This window comes from Vespa mandarinia, chromosome 5 (assembly GCF_050613455.1).
Source record: "Vespa mandarinia isolate Hongniang chromosome 5, ASM5061345v1, whole genome shotgun sequence".
Lineage (NCBI taxonomy): Eukaryota > Metazoa > Arthropoda > Insecta > Hymenoptera > Vespidae > Vespa > Vespa mandarinia.
The window spans coordinates 4367760-4387211 of NC_140814.1; the positions used below are offsets into that span (position 1 = coordinate 4367760).

General features: G+C 30.2%; 2 protein-coding genes across 11 annotated transcripts; one reads left to right on the top strand and one right to left on the bottom strand.

The window, feature by feature from the left end:
* Positions 1-1324: 1324 nt before the first annotated feature.
* Positions 1325-16336, bottom strand: l(2)gl (LLGL domain-containing protein l(2)gl). Of its 7 annotated transcripts, none has more exons than XR_004838232.2 (14): positions 15222-16336; positions 8838-8935; positions 8317-8407; positions 6960-7201; positions 6687-6825; positions 6210-6424; positions 5833-6118; positions 4958-5717; positions 4725-4884; positions 4446-4591; positions 3818-4334; positions 3467-3668; positions 2654-2786; positions 1325-2447 (listed from the first exon to the last, which is right to left on the bottom strand). XR_004838232.2 is itself a non-coding variant. In XM_035866655.2 (14 exons), exons 1-14 carry the CDS (start codon positions 15303-15305, stop codon positions 2381-2383), a joined length of 3141 nt encoding a protein of 1046 aa, XP_035722548.1. In that variant the 5' UTR covers positions 15306-16336; the 3' UTR covers positions 1325-2380. The 7 variants fall into 7 exon arrangements, 5 of the variants coding, with proteins under 5 accessions (XP_035722548.1, XP_035722547.1, XP_035722546.1 ...); XR_004838231.2 differs by having other exon boundaries at positions 1325-2465; XM_035866655.2 differs by having other exon boundaries at positions 1325-2465; positions 3457-3668; positions 6210-6397.
* A 456-nt stretch (positions 16337-16792) lies between these two features.
* On the top strand, positions 16793-19300 carry LOC118441779 (leukocyte elastase inhibitor). Of its 4 annotated transcripts, XM_035866670.2 has the most exons (9): positions 16793-17046; positions 17177-17228; positions 17588-17715; positions 17772-17951; positions 18013-18223; positions 18298-18512; positions 18590-18769; positions 18854-18989; positions 19063-19298. In XM_035866670.2, the coding sequence occupies exons 3-9, from the start codon at positions 17638-17640 to the stop codon at positions 19221-19223; spliced, it is 1161 nt and encodes a 386-aa protein (XP_035722563.1). In that variant the 5' UTR covers positions 16793-17046; positions 17177-17228; positions 17588-17637; the 3' UTR covers positions 19224-19298. The 4 variants fall into 4 exon arrangements, with proteins under 4 accessions (XP_035722563.1, XP_035722564.1, XP_035722562.2 ...); XM_035866671.2 differs by lacking the exon at positions 17177-17228 and having other exon boundaries at positions 19063-19297; XM_035866669.2 differs by lacking the exon at positions 17177-17228 and having other exon boundaries at positions 16937-17006; positions 19063-19300.
* Positions 19301-19452: the final 152 nt, after the last annotated feature.

The following is a 19452-nucleotide window of genomic DNA, read 5'->3' on the forward strand; positions in this document are numbered from 1 at the left end:
TTATACTATACAATAAGCTATATGATAAATTGTATGTGGTACTTTATGTATAGCTAAACTGAGAGAGTTTAGTATCACGTTGATGTATACATGCGTGTATGTGAATTTTAATAAGTGAGTTTTTATAGGAAAACTTAATAAAAGTTTTTTAATTGGTATATGTGCATGGTAATGATGTAACTACAAGATTTATCTACAAAGGCCCTGTGCAAATAACGTTACATGTAATAAACTGTACATTTGTCTATGGACGTATGTTTCAGTAAGTTAATACATATGTATATATACTTAGACCAGGCATGTCAATCTGTATATTTCGTTAATCAAACGTTTTGGGCCAGTCACGTAGAATAACGTAGTTGCTGCCATTTCTTTTTTTGAGTCTTTTAACATTTTATGCAAATGCACGTAATACGTTACGTACAAATGTTATTCCTTTCTTTCTTTCTTTTTCTTATTTTAGATTTTTTTTATTCTTTTTTCTTTTTTTTTTTTCAAATTATTTTCAAACAATTCTTAAAACATTGTATTGAAAGTGGCAAATAAAAATAAATCGCCTTATACAATGATTTATATATATTAAAAGATATAATATAATTAAAAAAAAGCATTAAAAGCAAAAGTATACATGTAATTCAACATTATACTATACTTGTATGTAAAATAATATATATATATATATTATATATATATATATATATCGGTTCTATTATCTTGCTAAGCACTGTTATCAATAAATTGTAAATGTGATAAAATACGCCCAGTTAAGTAAAATGATCACTGGCTTTTTATAAGTCAATTAAATGCAAAAAGAAAAAAAATAGTGATTCTTTTCAGAATAACTTGTCAAGTGTTCTGCAATTTTTTAAATCTTTTATTAAGTCTTTCCCAAACTGAAGCGCATAATATTGTAAACAATAGAATAACTTCTAAAAAGAATTCCTATTGACAATGAGATCAAATGTTAGAGATATTAAATATAATTATTATAATCTTGCAATAGATTCGTTTGGTTTCAAAATTTTCTATTATAAATTAATATGCGACGAATCATCATTGCCAAGAATAATTCTCAAATAATTGTTTACTTAAATAAGTTAAAGTTTGGAAAGACTTTTATTAACATTTGCACAATTAATGTTGCTTCTTGAAAAGAAAGGGAGGATTTTAAGTAACTTTCACAGAAAATAGAAAGAAGACTTTATGATTATATAAGTAACATGGATAAAAAATATATTTTTAACACGCTTCATTACTTGCGTCATGGCAATTGGTATGTTATTCTTTTTTATTTCTTTTTTTTTTCTTTTTTATTTTTTTCTTCTTTTTATCTTTTTTTTTTTTTATGTATATATAATCTCTATGCTTGTTCGTGAAAAAACGTAATTGTACTTAAGTATCTATATTTGTCTTCATGTTCAGAACATCAAAATCATATATGAATTATTTTGCATTTTATGAAACATATTGATTGTTCAGAACATTTAAAATATTGCAGTCAATTTAAGTCATGTCAGTATCATTCGAAATGCAAATACTAGGTTTTCAAGAAACAGTAATCGTATTTTAATATTCATTGGACTATCTTGTATGTGTGTGTGTATGTGTGTTGTGTGTGTGTGTGTGTATATGTGTACTTTCTTATATCTTGAATATTATTTGTTTTTTCAATACTGTTTCTTATAGCTTAATTATTTATATAAACTTATATTTCGTATTACAATATGGCTGCCATACTCACAATTTACCAAGTGCCTCTATTGTCTGTACAGCAATAAGTATTAAACTATGATTATATCAACGATGTATCTTATCTTAAAAGATGCAAAATTAAGTTAAAAATTAAAATACGATTACAAAAAAAAAAAAAAAAAAAAAAGAAAAAAAAAGAAAAAAAAAACAGTTATTTCATTAAAATTGTATCATCTATATATATATATGCATTATGTTGTAATCAATATTACTCAGAATATTATTTAGATATCTTAATATCTAATGAATCTGCACAGTAACCATTCACAAGGTTTTTCTAATAAAATAATATTAAAAAAAGCTCATGTGTTCTTTTTAAAAGGAAACTAGCAGTGAAATGTGATTGAATTGAGTAAAATGTAACATTTTCTAGGCCTAGTTCCTCAAGACCACTCAAATAAAATTAAAATGAAGTGCGCAATATTCATAAAAATCCAAAGGTGTTTATAAATATTAAGGTCTTCATATTCCTGGCAGTTATATAACTTAAGCAGCTTTTACACATGATTTTTGACATTATAGTCAAACATATAGTAACTAACATTAATGCTGCATATTATAAATTCAAATTTAAAAAATCTACTAAATTTTTTTTTACAATTAAAACTGATGTGATTATTATAGAAGTTCATGATGTCACTTCCATTTTAAGGCCTGTCAAACGATTATGGAGTTCCTCTGATGATGGAGCATTTCTGAAAATTGAATTGTTACTGCCAAAAGAATGGTCAGTACGTCAAATATTCATTAATTAGCTTGGCGGAACTACGACATATTGCAGGATCAAATAACATACTCTCGTGCAATAATAATATACATGCTTCACAGGGATTTTGCACTATAAAAGCAATATAGGCGCATTAGATGTTAGTATTTGATAAATACTAGATATTCGACTTACAGTAAATGATCCTTAACACTGTCAATAGTGATATCTCCAACTGAACTTAAATCCTGTCGTTCATCTTCCCCATTCACCTCAGTGATACTTGCGGAAGGTTGCAGGGAAGGTTCCTTTGGAGATTCTTCACCACCTAAAAGATACGTGTTCAAAAATCGAAGCTGGAGATCTACTGCGCCACTCAATATTTCCACTAAATGAGCAATACTTTATAGCAGTACTTACTGAGATTGCAAATTTATTGGTTTTGCCAATAGCAAATAGCTCTTTAATACATACATATATATACACACACACATATATATATGTGTGTATATGTATATATAGTAGGATGCAGAAAAAAGATGATTTGGGCTTCTCATAAATTTCTATTGAACTACTACCTAAACCCTTATTCTTATTTCTGCTCCTGATATACATAACTCTAAATACTTAAATATATTGTTTACAATTTCCAAATATTCTCTACAATATTATACATATATATACTATATGAATCCTGTCCTCTTTTGCATGAAGGATGTATAAAATGAAATGATGAAAAAAAAAATAATAATAATTAGGCATATGGAAAGGTACGATGTTTCGTTTTTAGACATAAGTACCCAAAATTTTTGATTCTTTCTTCAATAATAATTACTACGCGAATACTTCAATATATATATGTGTATATATATATATATATATATAACATATGTATATATATATATATACATACATATAATTTACCACAAGGTACATGTTTATGCAAATTGCTCACATATTTGTAATTATGTATGATGAAAAAACTGTTCTATACTAACTGGAACCTACAACACCATTCTCAGTTGCATCTTCGTTAACAGCTTGTTCTTCTGCACTAGTTTCTGCAGATACTCTAGCACTAGGTGGTAAATTAAGTGTACAATGGGCTTTTGTTACTTTTGTCGCTGATAACGAGATGCGTTGAAGTTCGGAACTTGAATGAAGATATAACGCTTCTCCAGACTTTGTGAATGTTAGGGACGAAATGCCACTACAAAAAAAAAAAAATCGATTCTTTTAATTAAAAAAAATCAAAAACAAGTGCGAGCACGCATATACAAACACACACACACACGCGCGCGCGCATAGACAGTTTATCAGAATATCAAAATTCTTATTAAAGAAAATATTTGAACTTACTTAATATCTTCTCGTTTAATTGCAGCAGCGTTAAGTTGTCTTCTTAATTCTGGGATACTGAGTATTAAACAATCTCCAAGATTCGTCAAACAAAGTAAGCATGTTTCAACATGCACTCCCGTAGAATCGATAGGACACGTAAACTTAGCAAATCCAGTTTTACGCACCCTGGATCCTTCATGAGCAGTAAGTTTATATTTGCAATTTGGCTTTAACGATGGTAGATTAAAAATTTTAAATTGTTCTTCGCTCGCTATTAATACTCTATGTGGTGATGTCATATCTGGCCCTGGAGAAACTCCCTTTTCTGCTTCAAATGGTTCTGGTAAAGGTACATTAGAACCGTCTAATATGGTTATAGCAATAACTGGAGCACGATGCTTCAACTGTATTTCTTTTCCAAGCGTACAATTTACGTCTTCTTCCGTTCTCCTAACACCGGCAGGTATCGCTAAAGTAAAAACGTAGACTGTCCCGTTATTAGTACCTGCCCAAAGCGTGGGTGTTGTATTTTGCACTAAAATTGACACAAAATATATTATGATTTTTTATTATTTTTTATTTTGTTAAAGTTCGATATCAAGTATAAAGCTATTTGATAAAGTTATACAATAAATATTTAACTTACTGCTTATGATATAACTTCTGGCGAAATATAAGCATCGTACCATAGACCCTAACGCATCATCTACCGGCCTAGCTTCAACTTGTCTTTCTACCGGCTTTAATTCCATGGGTGATAAATCGGCACTTGGAGAAGATGCTACACTAGAGCTTCTCGAAGGAAAATAAAAAATTAATTTAATAATAATTTATTGTAAAAGAAAAAGAAAAAGAAAAAGAAAAAAAAAAAAAAAAAAAAAAGGAATAACTAATATTTTATACTGAATAAAATGATAAAACAAACATTTCTTTCTTTTTCTCTATTACGGTACTTCTCGTCGGGCTACTACTAGTATTTGTTCGTCTTTGCGATCTTCCTTTTCTTAATCTTCTAAAGGATTCTCTTAAAGATTTCTTAAATGATTTTCGCCTAGAAATTGGTGTGTCTCCTGCACCAGAAAGATCTATACGGAACATTTGAATTAATATCATTGTTTCAAGTCGAATCTAAATAATCAAATAACAAATAATAAATACCATTTGGATTAAGTGTGCATTTAACAGTAACAGGTTTTACCCTTGTATAGTCAAATACTGCTAAACCATGAGCTGTACCCGTAGCAAGTAAACCCCATTCACTATGCATTGCTAATGCTGTAACAGCAGCTGGTGGATATAACTGTAGAATGCTTTGAGGTTGAAAACCAATTGCAAAAGATATACTGGCTGTCCTTACAGGCAAATGATCGTAACCTTTCCATATAAATCCATCACGATCATTTACAATATTCATCGTCACTGCTTTTATTTCTTTATTAACTGGTTCAGAAGATATTACGGCTGTAACTACGTGGCCAGCTGTTCCTGCTATTACTAACGTTGATGATAACGGACACAAAAGAACTTTTTTTACTGCAAGACGTGGATCATCGGAATATGGATCGAATGTGCCCACTTTTCGAAACGGTGGCCATTCATCTTCATCGTCTTCCGGTGGTTGTTCAAGCACGTCCAAGTGTTCCCCGGTAAAAAGAATCGACGAGTTATATTTGTACAAAGGCGTTAATGAGACATCCGATGCATTCCAAAACCTTACGGTTCCATCTTCGTGGCCGGTAAGTAACAATTCTCTATTTTCAAGTTTATCAGGATTTTCCGGTTTGTTGCATAAAATAGTTCCCCCGTCGATGGGCCACTCTTTATCCGAGTATAAGTGTTCTGTCTGTGCTTTTCCAGCAGACATTATTGAATCCCAAAGTTCTTCGGGAACATTTGGAACGTGTTGAGAACAAGTTACCTGTCATATTGTACTTATGAACAAAATTGCAAATATAGGTATATTCATATAGAAACATTAATTTTTCATTGAAATGTCATTTCATTAAAATTAACATCTATACAGAAATATTTACCGCGCTGGCATGAAGCGATACCAAATACGGGAGAGCCATCATTTTCCATTGTGGATTTGTTAAATCAATAGCCACAATTTCTTCTTCGGCTAATACGATCAAGGCCTCAGGATTGTCTGGAATTTCATTGCCGTCTTCATCTCTGGCAAATACAGTGAAGAAGTCAATAACTTTCGAAGTAAAATCAAATACGACGTGTTTATCCTTCGTCATAACAGTGATAGTATGACGATCGCCATAACTAGCACGTTGCATACCACCAGAGAAGAGCACCAATTCTCCATGCCTGTATAAAATGATCATTTCATGAAAATCTCTCTGGTATCGATGAAAAATAAATATAATTATAGTTTGATATGTATATGTTTATAACTTACTCGGCAGTGGGATATACAAGAATTTTCGTAATAGCTTTACAAGGAAAAGGGCCATACGGAGTCGTCGGGTCTGGAACTGCATCGCTACCTGGACTCCAGAACGTATAGGATCCATCGTTGTGAGATGAGACAAACCGACTCTCAGAAATAAAATGCACTGATTCCAGCTGTTGCGTGGATACGAATGTCTGCGTACGCGAAAACAAACCCATCAGCTGCACGTACACGTTCGCCAGAACCACCAAAGACACAAACAACAGTCAGGAACGAGCAATATTAGCTCACAAAACCATTCTTAAGCACAACCTTTTTTTTTTGTTTGTTTGTTTTCTTCCCCCACAAATATTCCAATAAAGCAATCTCACCCTAAATTAACCATTTCTAAGCATACCACTACATTCCCCAATAATAATATAAAAACTATATACTTCCAGATGCACGAGATTTCTCAGAAAACTTAATCTCGGGCAATTTTACCTGCTGTGCTCCTGGAGTAGCTTTATTCCAGAGTACCATCAAACCTCGATTATAACCAATAAGTATGTTATCCGGGTGGCCTGGTTGTTCTGCTATAGCTTCCACTGCTCCTGGATTTTTCTTGTAATCGTCGGGCACACTTTTACAATATACAAAAATATCGTTAAAATGTTAATTAATTTTTACTACATAGTTATTATAAAATTATTGCAATTTCAATCACAAATGAAATTAATTAACGATTAATAATTAATGCAGTTTAAATAAACTCACTTTTGCATTACTACATCTTGATAAATGATGTTATCGGGTACTGCAAATGTTTTCAAATTTAGAAGGTAAATGTTACCTCCCTCTGCTCCTAAAAGCAGATGTTCCCCACTTGATTCCAAACATATTGCTGAAATTTTCTTCAGCTTCCCCTCCAATGATAATGATTTTGTCTCCACAACTGAATTTTCATTGATTTCCCATAAGTGTAAAGAATTATCATCGCAGAGAGAAACGATGCGTCCCTGTCGTCAAATATCGCGATATGTATTTTCATATCATATTTATGGAAAAAGATGGAAAAAAGAAAAAGAAAAAGAATAAAAGAAAGAAAGAAAGAAAAACAAAAGAAAGGAAAAGAAAAAGAGAAAAGAAATGATCGATGCAATCAAACAATATAATAAATTGTTAGAATAAAATCATAAACTGTTTCATTATCTTATCAGATACAAGATTCGCTCAAGAAATTATCAAGATAACGGATTGTAAGTATTAGTACCGTCCTCGGTATTGTGCAAACACTGTGAGAATACGTTCTCGATCGATCTTAAAAATGAGAAGCAAATCTAGCGTTGGTCGTTCTAGGAAACCTAAATAAATACACCTATCCCCGGTTATCTTGTTTTTCTTTTGTGTTTTTTTTCTTTTTTTTTTTTTTAGACATTTCAGGAGAAATAGTACGAAGAAATATAAAAGAGTACGAAGATATACGAAGAAATATAAAAGACATTGAGAAAAAGTCGTACTCTCGTTCTATTATTATTATTACTTTTATTATTATTATTAACAATAACATCAACTTTCTATTATTCTATGAAGCCTGTACCATTCAAATTTACAATGAAATTTCATTAGATTATTTTAATCGTCATTCCATTATAACCAGTTTATCTTTATTATAACGGAGTTCTAAAAATAAGTTTTAGTTAGAAAAAGAAGCTTTTTGCAATTAACTTATGAATACGTTTAAGAGTATTATGTTACGAAATGAAACACGTATGAATGTGCATAAGCGAATATGTCGTGTATTTACCTGTGATTATGTAACTTACAAACTGGCGCCCTATATACAAGATATCTTATTACATACATTCGCACTATGTGTGCGCGACTTTTGAAACTTTGACTTTAGTTTCGCTGAGTTCCCGATGAAAGATCCATAATCTTACGTTGGGTGAAGAGGTAAAAAAAAAAAAAAAAGAAAGAAAAAAAAAAGAAAGAAAGAAAAAAGAAGAAGAAAAAAACGCTTATAATTTTATGCATACATTGCGAATATTAATTAAAAGAAAAGAAAAGGAGACAAAAATAAAACAAAAATAAATAAATAAATAAACAAATATAACCTCATTAATTTTCTTACCTCATTCGGTATAGCGACAATTTTTGTAACTGCATTTTCACCACTTTCACTGGAATGTTGACCATAAAATTCAACTCCAGGTCTTCCAAATCTGTTGTCAATTATGATTCAAGGATTTTATATACATACATACATACACACACACACACAAATATATATATATATAAAGGAAATATAACAAATATGTATAAGAACGAAATTCTACGATTATTTTCAATCATTCGAACGTAAAGAAGAAATATAAGAATTAACACACACACACACATTCAAACGATTTTTTTCGCGCAAAAAAAAAAAAAGAAAAAAAAAAATAAATTTCGATGATTTTTAATAATTTAGTTGTTCAATGCGAAGAATCATTGGGTTCCAATGATACGCGTGAATCATATTATATCTTTCTACTACTAAAGAGAAGGAAAAAGAAACAAAACAAAATAAAAAAAATAAAAAGAGAGAAAGGAATGCCTGAGACAGACGAACGAACGTCGCGAAGTGAAGACGTAAGGAAAACAAAAGGATACACTTTGATGGCGCCGGATGTCGTCCCGATGATCATTAGTCGTAAACTCGGATCCCATGCGAAGGCTGTTGGTTTGTTTGGGAAACCATGTTGCACCGTCTGTAAAAGTAAATAAAAGAAAGACATATATATATTAAAAAAAAAAAAAAAAAAAAAAAAAAAAAATTAGACAATATTATTACGAGAAAGAATAACTTTTAAAAAGCATTAAAAATCTACTTGTTGATACATTAAATGAACGATATAATATATGGTATACTATATTACATTTATTTATTACATTAATATTCGATCAGAATAATTGTGCGTAGCAATAAAATTCTTTTCTTTTCGTTAGACGTTATCCCATGAAATTTGAAATTTTTTAATATTCAATTCTTTTTGACAAGAGTCCTTTAAATTATCACGATTACGAAAATAATATAAATTTTCTCTCAAGTATTATGAAACTATTTTACGCGCCCAATTTGTTTGAAATTAATTTTCAAGTGAATGAAAGAGAATTATCGATTGTTTTTTCTTTAATGGGCTTGTTACAATGAAACGAAAAGGAACAAAAAAAAAAAAAAAAAAAAAAAGAAAAGAAAACGAGAACGACCTAATTCATAACTCTTTCCGCATGTGTGTACTTGCGCGTGATAAATGTCTCTATGTGCGTGCTTGCGTGCGGATGTGTGTATTATATATATATATTAAACTTCTCTCTCTCTCTCTCTCTCTCTCTCTCTCTCTCTCTCTCTCTCTCTCTCTCTCTCTCTCTCTCTCTCTCTCTCTCTCTCTCTCCCTCTCTCCCACGCTGTCTGTTTCTCTCTTCTTTTCTCACTGAATGTACATCGCATTGATAGAAAGAGAAAGATAGAAAGGAAGGAAGAACGATAGAATTAAAACTCGATAGGGTTTCGCGCTAACGTAGTACCAACATACTCGACACGATTTTATCGCGTTGATTTTCATACGTTAGAATCACTAAAAATAAATAAAGAAATAAATAAAAAAATAAAATAATAATAATAATAATAATAATAAAAAGAATATTCCTCGCGACGACCACGACGATCATCTTGATGACCTCGTGTCGTCAACTAGATCGCGTCTTCTAGACTTTCAATATCGATTACATCCGAAGGGATATCGACCTGTTGATTCCGTCTGCCATTTCACGAGACATATTATCTCGCACCTTATTTATTAGTCGCGATTTATATTGATCACCGATTTTCTTTTCGCGTGTACGAATGACAATATAATTATTTGATTAGGACATGTTATAAAAGAAAAAAAGAAAAAAAGAGAGAAAAAAAAAGAACTCAGGAAAAGCATTTATATCGAAGGTAACGGAAAAGGGATCTTATCGTGATCTCGAGTTATGCAACGAAGAAACGATACGCCGTTATGGCGTTATGAATCATGCTCGTTCGAGTACCAGTACAATTTTTGATCTATCGATAAAAATCTTCTATCGAGCTCTTTTCATGCCTTTGGTTTTGTTTCTATGATGATTAGAGAAATTGATCGTTTACATGAATTGCCTGAAAGCGTCGAAAGAAAGATCGTTTCTTCTCATTAAAAGAAAAAAGAAAGAAAAAAAAAAAAAAAAAAGATAACGAACGAAAACATAAAAAATGTTTCCTATTAATTTCTAACAACAGAATGATGCGATATTAAATCATAATAAATCATAGCCGCTCGGCCAACATTCTTTTAATGATAAATTTTAAAGTGGACACAATGATATTTATCAGAGCCATTATCTTACATAGAGAATATATACATAAATACATATATTAACCGGGAAAAGTTAACGACACGAAAAAGAATCGTATTTACAACGAACATTCATCAAGAAAGACGCCACGGCATTCGTTTCATTCGAGAAGTTCGTAGAATTGTTGGTAATCGTCATGCGAAAAGATATCTCCGAGGAAAATGTCTTTATCGTCCTTCACGATCTAAAACACAGGTTATATCCTTTCCTCTTCTTCTCGATACTTTGTTTGCATAGTCCTCGTATTCGCTAATCGAAAATGATTGTGAGTTCTTCGAAAACTCTTACATCGATCTATAGACACAAAAAACCTTTCCATACTTGTGATGATAACGAATCGAAATCGTAAAGAAAAGGTGACAGATATCACGACCGAACGTTTCGAAAGATGATCGATCGATCGATCGATCGACCTATTCCTCATTCTTATTTATTTTTCTTTTCGTTCCATCTTTTTTCTTTCTGCCTTTTCCTCTTAAAAAAAAAAAAAATTAACCTGTTAAAAATATAAAGAAAAATTTGAACGAATGAACGAAAGAACGAACGAATGAAGCCTTGATCGCTTGACACGAACGCCCCAATTGGTCAAGTACGCGAGTACTTTAATCCAAATCAATCAACCGTTGTTGCGTACCACAATCGTGTCGTCTCTTTCTCTTTTAAAGTAACGTTACCGATATAACGATATAACGTTCATTATGGTCAAACGACAAAACAACTCGTACAACAATAAAAGTATCGTTCGAAAAACATCGTTTTAAGTTTCGTAATAGATTTTTCGTAGATCCGGAACCGATAAAAATGTCATTCTAATGCCATTCTTCATTAAATAAAATGATAAATCATTAGTCATCAATGAAAATTAATAATTAATGATATATTTCTTAGAAAAATTTAAAATATCGTCACGTGATTTACAGAAGAAAAAAAAATTTTTTTTTAAATCACACGTCAAGCCTCTATAACATCACGTGTTACTTAACATACACACACACACACAGAGATATTATTTAGGTTTGATCATATTTTATCGTCATAAAATGAATAATTACTCCGTATCTGAAATTGTTCGTGTTCTTTCTTTTCTTCTTTTTTTTTTTTACGTACAATCTATACCTATTTTATTTATATATAAAACTTTTAATTTGTACTTGGTATAATATATAATTACACTAGTAGTATAAGTAATACTATACATTTTTCACATATTATATTTATATACTTGTACATATTTCACATAATATATACTTGTATATATTTCACAAAAGAAAAATATTGTTTTATATAAACTTAATATATATATTAATCGATCATACAATTCGAAAAAAGAAAAGTATACTAGGTAATTTAATGTATAGTGAAAGTGAAGGCAACGTTACAATATATCGATTTTTACGGGAAGGGCATCTGTAATACTAATAAAAAATACGTACGTGTACGTATACCTGTCTATGTATACCTGTATAACGCTCAAAATTAGCCATCGATCAACGTTTGACTTGTTTACCGTTAAATTACGGTGCTTCTCGAACTTACGAATAGATTTCGTACCTGACAAACTTATCTAAATCCGTCATATTATTAGGCAGTAAGGTAAAGACGAAAAGTTAAGATAAATTTTTATGAAATATTAATAATTAGATATACTTACCTACCTACCTATCTACTTATTTCTACGTAAATAATATTAACATGTAATATTCAAACGAATAAGAAATAAATTATGTAACTTGTAAAACGATGAACTAAAAAAAAAAAAAAAAAAAAAAAAAAAAACCCAATATTTTCTTTCAATCCTCTGTTCTTATTTGATTGAAAATTTTAAAACACTACGTCTGATTTAAGTACGTGTAAAAAAAAAAAAGAAAATGATTTTCTTTTTTTTAAATTTCTTCATATTTATTTCTAGATTCATTTTTTTACTTGCCAAGTAAAAAAGAAGATCAATACGTTGTTTATCGGCTCAGGAATATACTCATGTTTGCATATGCACATGCGACTTATTATTATTATGACTATTATTATTATTATCATTATTATTATTAATTAAAGTATAAAATTATGAAAATCATTATTACAATATATATTGTTTATTGTGATAAATAGCTAAATATATAAGGCATGAAACGAAAGAGAAGAAATTGTCCGTTCCTAAAAATGAAATAATTTTTTTTTTTTTTTTTTTTTTTTTTTTTTTTTTTTTTTTTTTTTTTTCAAGAGAACTAGAGATCTAATGTCCCTAATTCGATGTAACTAACACCAACGTTAATATCCCTTAAGGAAAAATAAATTTTTTAATATGTCACCTTTTAATAAGTCCGCTGTATCGATTATAATGTTAACTTTATTTTGATATCATTTAACTTTCACGTTAGAATTGTTCACATTTAATATAACGATTTTTAATACAATTATGAATAAAATCGGGTTGAAACGGGATTACTTCTTGCATGAATATATGCAATAAGCCATATTAAATTACATATACGTAATAATAATGCTGTGTTAATAATCTGGCAAGTGGAGCATCGAAAGATATAAGAGACAATAGAGAAAGGAAGAAAAAAAGGAAAGAGAGAGAGAGAGAAAGAAAGAGAAAGAGAGAGAAAGAAAGAGAGAAAGAAAAAGAGAAAAAGAGAGAGAGAAAAAGAGAGAGAGAAAAAGAGAGAGAGAGAGAGAGAGAGAGAGAGAGGAGAGAGTACGTTACTTGATAAAACATATATGGGCACACGTGCTTTTTTGTAACGGATGTAAGTACGTAAGACACATGACAGCGGTAGTATCGTATTTCAACCTTGAAAGATTCGGTAAAGTAAAACGCGTTCCTCGCGGTTCGACGATTTTCTCGGGGCTCTCGGCATTTCTTCCATTTATTTTTTTTTTCTTTTTTATTACTTTCTTCTTTTTTTCTACATGCAATATATATATATATATATATATATATATATATAGTGAATAATCAGAGATATATAAGCCGATGATTATAAAAGTGGTATAAAAACAAAAATTACGACAAAATTACTTTTATTGAGTATTTCATATTAATTAGATCATTATTATATGAATTAGGCGATAAAATTATTTCTTTTTTTTTCATTTATTGTCTTTTCTTTTTTAATTTTAATATTAACTTTCTGATCTTATTTTAAACCACTCATAATTATATTGGCTCATAAATATGAATATATATATTTTTTTTTTTTTGAAAATATACACGGTAATCCTTGCTGAAGTCTATCACCTTGAAGGATTCTTTTCTCTCGACGAAAAGGCAATATAGTATATGTATACCAGAAAAAAAAAATAAAAGAAAAAAAAAATGACGATAAAAATACGTGCGCGTCTCGTGGTTTCCTCGTAACGTGATCCCTCCTCGTTGAGAAGATTTAAATGGCAAAGAGACTTTCCTATTCTTTACGAAGCTATGATTAACGAAAGGAAGCAAAAAAAAAAAAAAAAAAAAAAAAAAAACAGAAAAAACATATATATACACACACATAAAAAAGGATAAAATAAAACTTGCGAGAAAGTTTGTCTCCATTTTATTATCTTATTTTACGTTTTCTCTTATGCGTCATCCGAAAATCATTAGGAATCTATTTGTATCTTTATTTTTCTCTTCTTATTTTATCATTAATCTTTAAAGACTGAAGAATTGGTGATAAAAATTACGGTAAGAAGATTAACAATCGAACGAACGTAAAATTTTGTTTATTGTCTGTGTGTGTGTGTGTGTGTTTATGTAAATATGTATGTAAATATGTATGTACATTGCTAGTCAAGAACGTAATCACCTTCCATTTCCTAGGAGATCCCGTTCGACTGCATTTTGTAACCTTCGCTATATAACTAACATGAATGCTCTCTCACCTTTATCTCTCACCCCGCCCCTTGTACCAAACAAAAGCACATTTCACAATGATATCAATGCGATTGTTAGAAAAGGAGATAGTTTTTTTTTTTCTTTTTTTTTTTTTATTTTTTTATTGTTGATACCGTATTATATGTTGATACCGTTCTATCGTATCAAAATTAAAAACATTCTCGTACGTCTGAATAAACATTGGAAGTATCTGAATAAAATTTGTTTTCAATCTACGCGTACCATTAATAATAATATGTACGTGTTAGAAATGTACTTACGCATAAATATGTATACATTTGAAAAGTATTAGAAAATTCGTAAACTTTTTCGAACTAAATAAAAATTTCATTTCTTGCGTTCGCGAGAAAGAGAACATTTCTTTTTATATTACCGAGAATTTTGAAAAATAGACAGAGATAGACAAAGATAGATAGATAGATAGATAGATAGATAGACAGAGAGAGAGAATATGTGTATATATATATATATGTATATATATATGTATATATATATATATATATATATAATCATTTACATTCGCATCGTCGATCGCACGTTTTAGCCGGTATTAAATGCATAATGTGCGTGTATAGCCTGTGACAACATACAGGTATTTCGTGTTTCTCTATATATACATATATATCGTAAATATGTATGTATGTGTCTATACGTAAATATATAACCGATGATATTGCCGTTACTACCTACTACTACTACTACTACTACTACTACTAGTACTACGTACTATTACTCACCTTTCGAAAGGCAAAGAGATCCTTCTGAAGTTTCTGCCGTTCGGCGGTGGGTTGCTGGCCCTTCCCTCTTATAAACTTGAGCATCCTCGTTGCTTTCGTTCGCCAACGATAACACGCGGCAACGCGTTAAGTGCCGAGGAGAACTCGTGCACGCACGCACGCACGCACACACACACACAAACCAACACGCAACACTCTCTCTCTCTTTCTCTCGCGTGCGCGCGCGTAGAATAAAACGTGGAAATGCAACTCTTTTTTTTTTTAATATAATTATTGAAGAACAGTACGTACTCGTACTAACCGTTGTCGTCACCGCCACCGTCGTCGTCGTCGTCGTGTCGTCGTATCGTTATTATTGTCGTCGTCGTCGTCGTCGTCGTCGTCTTCGTCGTCGTCTTCGTTGTCGTTGTCGTTGTCGTAATCGTCTCGTTGCTGGAAAGAAGGGCAGATACGCGCGCGCGCACACACAAAATCACAACACAGAAAAGAGACGGACGAGGAAGAGAACATACACGTTATACCGTAATTTCCTCGGAACAGATGAATCGTAATTAAAACATTCTTGAATGAATGATAAATATATCGCGCGACATACCGTAATAACGTGTACCTCTCGTCGCAAGGTGTGTTGACCGCACACGTTCGATGCGCCCGCAACACGTCAGTTCCCCAGTATTCTTTTCGCTTTTCGAGACCCCCTCTCCTTTCTACTAAATTTCTTCCCCTCTCACTCTCTCTTACACACACTCTCTCTCTCTTTCTCTCTCTTTCTCTCTCTCTTTATTACTTTTTTCTCTCTTTCTCTATCTATCTATCTATCTATCTCCTTTTCTTTCACTCACTGAAATCCACCGCACTGGAGCAATGTGTCAGCCGCTTCCCTTCCTTTTTTTACAATCTTTTCGACATGAATATTTACGATCGATCAGATGAAATGTCCGATTATATGGGCCGTTAAATCTTTCGTCTTTCTATGTAATTCGTGGCCTCTGGGAACGCGTAAAAACATCGATATCCCAAAGAACGAAGGCGTAAGCTTTTGCTTCTCCACGTCCGTCTCTCGCGTCCGTCGCGTCTTTCGCCCGTTAACTCCTTCTTTCAACCAATCACCTTACTCGGTCTCTTTCGGAATGTATCGCCGTTGCTCGTTACCTCTCGGCCATCTCCGACGTCTTCTCGGTTTCGTCTTCGTCCAGCTTCGGCATCTTCGCAACCCGCGCGAACCAACCGAACAATGACCTCCTATCATTCTTACCAACTTTAAAAATCTTTTCTTTTGCGCGGGACCGTACTATCCTCTTTGAATTCCTTCAATTTCTTTTTATCGACTGTTTTTCCTTTTTTTCTTTTTTCTTTTTTTTCTTGTTGTTTCTTTTCTCTCTTCTATTATTTTCTTTTATTTTATTCTTTTCGAATATTCTCTATAAATTTTTCTTTTCTCAATTTCGCGTTCTACTAACGTTATTAATGTTTCTTTCAGTTTTTAAATTTGAAATATCGCAGCAGAAAATATTACGAAAGGAAAGATAATCTTGCGCAATATAAGGATGTTAACTTTTCGATTTTTATTGTTAACATTGCATTAATAGTATAAATAATGCTAAAGTAGATTATATAGAAATGAATTCATAAAAGCTTCATTAATGATTTAGAAATTTGCCTTCTATGTGTCCTACTTTCATAACACGTTGAAAATGCATTTTTCTTTGATATTTCCATCATTGATTAGTATGATAACATCAATGAAATACATTCACATTGTGAATCGAGACGTATTACCTACGAGTGAGTAATTGTGACTCAACTATAACCTTAATTTCATAGAGTGAGTCAGAAATATTATTTAAAAACAAATAATATCGTATTTAATATATTTAAAAAAAAATCATATCGCAAATATATTTTATATATATATATGTATTTTTATTATGACAGTATTTATGTAAAATTTTTAGTTTCGTTGACAGCATCGTTAAAAACATATTTCGTAACGAACTGCAGTATTTCGTAAGTAATGCGCAAATCGTAAAGACGATTGAATTAGTCGGTTAGCATACAATATATTATTATATGCAGTTTGGTATAAACATATATGTATATTTGTTATATATTGTAAATGCTATTGTGACGAAATTGTAAATAAGATAAGATTAGATTATCTTGTCTCATTTATATTTAACAGTTGAGTATTTTGTAACAGCTGGTTATACAAAATAATTTTTTGTTTATAATTTTGTTTGATTCTAATATTTATTCTTATAATTTACATAAAAATGATCATATTTTTCCAAGCAAATAGGATTGTGTTAAAGACAATATTACTTTTAAAATAAAATTGATATATGTAAAACAAATTTTATTTATAGCTTTATTTCTCCTTATCCTGTTTGGAATCACAAACCTATCCTCAGAAGAGATGTCTGTCCAGAAGGAAGAAAATATTTTGCAAAAAGTAGCAAATTCTTGTTGCTTTTTTTCTAGTAATTTTTACAAGGTAAAATTTTTAATTAATTATATCAGGACATAGCTTATAAATAATTTATATTGTAGGTATTATCAGATGAATTTGATGGGAATATTATAACATCACCACTTAGTTTACATACTATATTGTCTCTACTTCATCATGGATCAAAAGGAGTAACATCTAATGAATTACAAACTGTTCTTTATCCAAGCAGCATTGATGTCTCCCACAATGAAATAAAATCTTTAATTTCTATATTAAATGTAAGAATATAAACATTTATCTATTGCATAATGTTATATTAATGTTAAATATTATTATTAGGATATAAAAGAGGTAGAACTACAAGTAGCCAATGCAATATATATGCAAGATAATTTTCAAATACTCAGTGAATTTACTACAGTGAGCAAAGATGTTTTCAACTGTGGCCTATCAATAATAAATTTTAAAAATAAATTACAAGCAATCAATGAAATTAATACATGGGTCAAGAAAGCAACAAGAGACAAAATTTCTACTATTCTTTCCAATGGTATAAATGATAATATAAGAATATATAAATTGATATATGATTATAATGAATTATCACTAATATCTATGTTGTAGATGATATTGATGAAGATACAAAAGCTATTTTGATAAATGCAGTTTATTTTAAAGCTCGTTGGCTACATAAATTTGATGATAAGTTAATTAAAAATATTTTTTTTCATACATCAAAAACAGAGAAAAAATTAGTACCAATGATGTATAAACGATCAAAATATATTTATGGAGAAATTTCAAACTTAAATGCACGTTTCATTGAAATACCATATATAGTAAGTCTTAATAATTATAAACTAAAAAGTAGTTATCATTTTATAATATATTATTTTTGTTAACTAAACTTTTGTAGAATCAAGATATTGCAATGATAATACTGCTGCCCAATGAAATTAATGGACTTGAATTTCTGGAAAAAAATTTTAAATGGGAAGATTTTTCTGAAGCATCACGTAATGAAATAGACATTGAATTATCTCTTCCCCGCTTTAAGTATGAGATTACAATTGATCTGGAAAATATTTTGCGCAAGGTAAAATTATTAATACAGCATTGTTTCCAAAATTAATAATTTATACAAAAATTGATGATATATGTACTAAGAAAATCGTTTCAGATGGGCTTACATTCCATATTTGAAGATACTGCAGATTTTGGTAATCTTACAAATGAACCTGTAAAAATAAGTAAAATATTACAAAAAGCTTTCATTGAAGTTAACGAGGAAGGTTCAGAAGCTGCTGCAGCTACAGGTTAATACGATTTTTAATATATCATTTGTAAATATGTTTCTTAAATATTATATAAAATTATATTTGTTTACAGTCGCTCAGATAAGATTAAAAAGAGCATTGATAGATTTTCCAGAAGAATTTTTAGTCAATCGTCCATTTTTATTTATTATTTATCACAAACCAAGTAAAATACCAATATTCTTTGGTAGTGTAAAAGATATTAACATTCCTGTGGAAAAAGACGAATTATAAAATAATTATTTTATTTACATCATATGTATGTAGTACCTGTTCATAATATTTCTAATAAAATATAGAGTATTTACTTTTTTAATAATTCCTTCTTTATAAAGATAATTTAATTTATTGTATTAAATATTTTATATATATATGTAGAATTAAAAAATATATTGTATTTATTAAAACTAAATATAATAAATAATAATTTAACACAATACATTGTATAAATAAATAATTTATA